Here is a 6,000-nt window from a genome sequence, read left to right as displayed (position 1 = left end):
TTGTTGAGAGGGACTGACAACTAACTTAAAACATGGAACTATATATAAGAGGGTTAAATTTAAAAGTTCATCTAAGAAGTAAAATATAAGACATCTACAAAATAGTTCTCTTATAGAAGATAAAAACAACAGAAAGAAAACCTGAAATGAATAAGAAAATGTTAACAGATGTATAAATACTTAATCAAAATATCAACATAATTCTACTGTGTACCATCAGTTCTTATATTAGAAATAAGCTTTTAAGGGCCGAGCCCGTGGCGCACTTGGGAGAGTGCGGTGCTAGGAGCGCAGCAGCGCTCCCGCCGCAGGTTTGAATCCTCTATAGGGATGACCGGTGCGCTCACAGCGCTCACTGGCTGAGTGCGGTGCGGCCGGTCTCAAAAAGGACAAAAAAAAAAAAGAAATAAGCTTTTAATATAATTGGCCTAGGTCAATCATTTCTGCTTTAAAACAAAAACAAAAACAAACAAAAAAGCAAATGTAACTCCTGAAATTTCTAAACAGAAAGCATTCTTTTATGTCCACTAATTAACAAACTTGTAATCAGATAAGAAAGAAAATACAACAGATAAGTGTCAATCTTTGCCAATTTATTTTATACAAAACAGTAGCAATGTAGAATATGGGAATTATCTTCTGCTGCCACACACGCAAGTTGTGAACATTCCAAGCCAATGTATACAGTTTGGAAGGGAAGGCTAAACAATAGCATTGACCATGCTACTGAACATAGGAATTTATTTAAAAAGATTAAAAATTAGATAGCAATGTCTTCTTAATATTGCTCTCATCATTGAAGACCGAAGAAAAATAAAAAGTGATTTTATAAGTTTAAAAAAAAGAGGGATGGGGAAAAAACCAAGAGGCTGCTATAACACTGCCATACAGTCAAACCATCATACTTCAATATTTGCATACTTGATAGCAGCATTATTTTTACTAAACCGTGTGCAACTACATGTAGAAACACATGAACGCAAAAGATGGCAGTTATCAATCAAGATCCAAAAGAAAGAAAACAAACAAAAAATAACTCTAGGATGAACACACACTGTAAGATGAACATTTAGGAAGAATGATCAATATCTACATTCTTGGACTGTTCCATTCTGCCCCAATAGAAGTGTGAACTCAATTGTCAACTGTGCATTTTTGGCGGATTTGAGTTTTTCCAGTTCTTATTATAATGCATGCTTGGAACAAAGGGGATCATAATAAATCCTTCTACACAATGAACTTTAAGTAGACAGCTGAAAATAAATTTACTACTTGTAAACACACACAAAAAAAAATACAAGATTTTTTTTTTCTCTTTAAACAATCAGTGCTTTCAAAAGCGCATTATCTTCGATATCGACCTCTCTCCCCTCGGTCTCTGTCCCGATCACATATTCGCTCTCTTTCTCTTTCTCTATCACGTCCTCTTTCTCGTTCTCTGTCTCTTCTGTTATCCCTAGGACGGTCTCGCTCTCGCTCCCGATCTCTTTCACGGGGTCTACTTCTCCGACCACTGACAACAGCTTGTGTGCGACGAAGGAAATCATCCACTCTCATATCATAATCATGCTAAAAAAGGGAAGAAATAAGTGAGGCATGTCATAAACTCAAATGGAATTTATGAGTCGATATAATTGTCTGGTAGAGAGAAAGGATATAGAGAAAAATAATCATAAATTCATTCACAGACTAATTTTGACATTGTTTAGAAAAAGGATTTTGATGTCTCACTGATTAGGTTATAAAAGATGATTATTCAAATCTCTTCATGCAGTTTCTTGTTTAATTTTAATGACTTTTCCATCTGATCCCCTTAATAAGATTTAGGCCAAAGTAATCACCTAGTCATTATGCATATATACTGCCAATTATGCTAAATGTCATCAATGTTTTTCTGCAGCAGGCTAACCCTACTTCTTTCCCTCTTTCAATTCTACAAAGTAAACTGAACCAACTCTGCCCTCTTAAGGTGAAATTAGGAAAGTCTTATGTTCCAATTTTTCTTTTCAAACTAAATTGTTAGTAACAAATAATTTAGAGAATTTGATGCAATTATAAGAAAGTATATATTTCAGTAAGACTGTGAAGTGTATCTGACACAGAGTTAACAACTCACTAAAGGCTGAAGAGGACAAGAAAGGGTAAGATGAGCAACTATCTAAATGCGATGCAAGAACACTGTAGCTAATTTTAACTCTAGTTTAAATTAAGCTCTCTCTGTTCTCAGCTCATCTTTACTTACTGATTCTGGTCCCTTCCAAAAGTAAGGTTAAATGTACAGAACACAAGGTTCAAAAACAACTCCACACAACCTTTCATATGTAATAAATATGTGAGTATTATATAAGTAAGCATGGAATACATATACTAACCAAATATTAGTATGTAAAGGTCCGTGAAATAGAACTTGTTAAAAAGGACAAGTATACCAGTAAAGAATCATAGGAAGACTTTTTATTTTAAAAATAATGTGATCATTTGTAAAAAGCATTTTTAAGATACCACAACCCTCTAGTCAACTAAAATTAAAAAAAAAAAATTATAAAAAACCACTAATTTAAAGTCTATTAATTAATTAATTAGTCGGGATTCTCAAACTGTTTTACAGAACGTTAAAGGTCCTAATATGACTTGATTTTGAAGGATTACTATCTTTACGAGAATAAAGTATAAATGACAACACATAAAAATGTCTCACAGACAGGCTAGAAAATTACTGCTCTAAGTCTCTCATATCAACATACTCTTCATCTTAAAGGGAAGATAAAAGATGTTTATTAGGCGCCACACAAACTCATCGTCCTAAGTAGGGGGAAAAAAATCCTAACATGTATACCCTACTTTTAACAACAAAACTACCTTTCCAGGGATATCAAATTTATATGCATATGGCTTATGCTTCCAATTAGTGCCAGATGACAATTTCCCCTTTTGAAATAAAAGTACTACTAGGAAAAAAAAAAAAAAAATAGAATTTAATGAACTCAGTCCCATTAGTATAACAAAACCCAGAAACTTCAAACTAGAGATACCCTTCATTCATTCTGTTTTGAAGTGATCAAAAGCTTTCACATCAATCATTATCAAAGTTAGCAGAACAAATGACTAAAGAACAATTACTCTTTTGCTGCATTTCTTAACGTTTGGTTAGGCAAACTACAACCAGATATTAAGAACCAGATGTTAAGAACCTGAAAGGTTAAACAATTCACTTAGTTACCAGTTTTAGCAAAATTTGGTAGAAATAAAAATGACAAAATGTGACTGGAGATGCCTGTTGACTAACTTAATATACACCATCTAGCCCATATAAATTGAGTCAGAATACACAAAAAGCTTAGAAATACTGATTAGTAATATTAATGATATAGCTATAATTAAGATCCTATACTGAAAGAATATATCCTAGGTATATAAGAATGATACATAGGTAAGAGTTGCCTCAACTCAAGCAGTTTTCTGACTTGATCAGTAAAAGACATATAGTCTATCTAAATAATCCAAAGGAGCCCAATCAGCCATTATTAATAAAAACGAGTTGTGCAATACTCTGTAACAGTCTGCAGTAAGAATACGAAACAGTCCATCCTTCAACATGGTCTGGTATCCCCATACTTAAATTACCTACAAAATTCTAAGTAGTTCCCTCACACCTTTGCTTTCTTGTGCACTTACTACTCGCTTATCTCTGTATCTTGCTTCATGTGGTACTGGATGATGTCCTGAGTAAGGGGGATGAGCTTGAGGAGGTGGAGCATGGTGCTGATAGTAAGGATGGTGTGGAGGTTGTTCCATTCCAGGATAAGGGGGCTAAAACAACAACAGCAAAAAAAAAAAAAAAAAAACTTCCATAAGAATCTACCAAATATCCTTGTAAACAAACCATTACTAGAATTCCCCTACCTAAACCACCAACCCCAAATAAATAATTTGTTCTAGCCATTTATTTTGATGGTGTAAGGTTCTTCAAAATATGCTTTATGTTTGTTGAATATAAATGTGTGTAATAATCTCCAATTACACATCTTCTAAGATTCCAAGTGTTTATACTTTTCTATGCATATCATTTAAATACTAATAGAAATGACAAATACACACGGTGCTTACTATGAGCCAGGCACTGCCCTAAGCACTTTACACATCTCATTTAATTCTCGCAGCAACCCTATGAGATAAGTATTATTATTCCTAGTTTACAAAAGGGAAAACTGAGACATCAAGAGGTTAAGTAACCTGCTCACAGTCACACCGCTAGTAAAGGGATGAGATAGGGATACAACATCAGCATCCTGGTACAGATCTGATTAATCACTATGCACAAATCCATTCTTTAAAAAAACACCAAAAGTTCAGGAGCTAGTGAATGTTTAAACACCATTATAAAATAAATAAAAAGCAAATCAAAGATTACTTCCATAGTATTGAGATCATATATGAAATATTTCAATATTTTTAAAATAAAATCTAAAGGAGAAAAATCTTATAATTCATCTATCTGTATAAAACTGTATGCCTTAAATGAAACAAAAGTCAGATGAAGAGGCCACATAACAGACAGTATTTAAAATAAAAAGATAAATAAAATAAGGTAAGAAATAGTAAGATACTTATACTTCCAATTTATTTCTTGGAAGTTAATGCTTCAGTTATCCTCAATATCTGAAAATATGCTCTAAGAACAATGTCCAGTTTTCTTGAAGAAACAAAATAATTTAAAGCTCAGGAATAATCAGGGTTTTTACTCTTATTTTATACAAAAAACTAAATTTACTGAGTATTACATAACACCATGCTAAACTTTCATGTACTTTGTATTTATCTTCTCAATATCCTATGAAGCTAACATTATTTCATTAAATTTTAAGGTACACAAGGACAGGTATAATGTCCATTTCATTTACCACTGTATACCCACAGCAAGCAAAGTGCCTTGAACAGAGAGTAAGTACAAATATTTGTTTGATGAGCCAAAGAATGAACAAATGCCCATTGAATTTCACAGATGAGGAAAACTAGAAGTATTAGAAACCTGCCCTAAGTCACATAGTTCGGAAGAGAATGTATATGAACCCAGGCAGACCCTCGCACTACTAACTACTACTATAAAACACTACATGCTTCTCAATTAAGCCTGTATTAACACAAATCAGCTTATTCATTACTATTTAGTTTTAAAAGCAACATGCAATTATTTATCACCAAAAATCTGTACTGTAAGTCTCTTCATGGATAACTGACACAATCATATTCTGAGTAAACACCCAAAATATTAGGAACTGCAAATGAAGTTAAATAACTTGCAAAAAAAAAATACAAACCATTCCTTGCCAAGGTGTTGGTGGTCCCATGTTATGGAATTCCCTCACATAATCATTGTAGGACTAAAATGAAAGATGATATTGTCAATAATAAATAAAAATCATCCCAGAACTACAAATCAGATCCTGATTTTTATCTACATTAAATATCCAAAATGAAATGCTTACCCCATTTAAAAACACATCTCGGCGAACTCCTGAAAATCGTCTGTTGGGAATAAGATTTGTGAAACTAAATTCAGGTAATTCATAAACTAGTTCCAAGAATGTAATTCAAAGCTAAGCAAGAGTGAACCCAACTTACCTGTCCACTTCCTGGTATCGTGGATCCTTTAAATACCCTGTTCAAACATCAAGCATTTTAGTAAATCAAATTTATATTTTTTTATTATGGCATTATAATTAAACTTTCCTTACCACTTGTTTCAATTCTTTCCATGAAATATGTACTTTAAGTGATGCTATTACCACATTATTCCATTTTCAAATTTTCTCTCAATTACTTGATAATCTAGGAAGTAACTAAATAACTTAATGCTATCACGGAACTGTAAACAGCCAGAGAGGCTTTCATCTGTATCTTCTAAGTTCACAGCCCAAATCTTGCTGAATAGAAAATTTCTTCATTCTGCACCATAGGGAAAATAAGGACAGAGGAACTATTTTGAAGATGCTGTAACAG

General features: G+C 33.0%; 1 protein-coding gene across 3 annotated transcripts in view; it reads right to left on the bottom strand.

Annotated features, from left to right (window-relative positions):
- Positions 1 to 572: 572 nt before the first annotated feature.
- YTHDC1 (YTH domain containing 1) overlaps positions 573 to 6,000 on the bottom strand; it is a 40,695-nt gene continuing 35,267 nt past the window's right edge. For 2 of the 3 annotated variants that reach the window (XM_008582519.1, XM_008582518.1), the window contains 5 exons: positions 5,623 to 5,659; positions 5,487 to 5,526; positions 5,319 to 5,381; positions 3,676 to 3,810; positions 573 to 1,569 (listed from right to left, as the gene is read on the bottom strand). In XM_008582519.1, the coding sequence (XP_008580741.1) occupies positions 1,345 to 1,569; positions 3,676 to 3,810; positions 5,319 to 5,381; positions 5,487 to 5,526; positions 5,623 to 5,659 (500 nt within the window). In that variant the 3' untranslated portion in view covers positions 573 to 1,344. Of the gene's footprint in view, positions 1,570 to 3,675; positions 3,811 to 5,318; positions 5,382 to 5,486; positions 5,551 to 5,622; positions 5,660 to 6,000 lie in introns of all 3 variants that reach the window. The other variant, XM_008582517.1, reaches the window with a different exon arrangement.

This window comes from Galeopterus variegatus, unplaced genomic scaffold (assembly GCF_000696425.1).
Source record: "Galeopterus variegatus unplaced genomic scaffold, G_variegatus-3.0.2 Scaffold2660, whole genome shotgun sequence".
Classification (NCBI taxonomy): Eukaryota; Metazoa; Chordata; class Mammalia; order Dermoptera; family Cynocephalidae; genus Galeopterus; species Galeopterus variegatus.
This window is presented reverse-complemented; position numbering and strand designations above follow the sequence as displayed.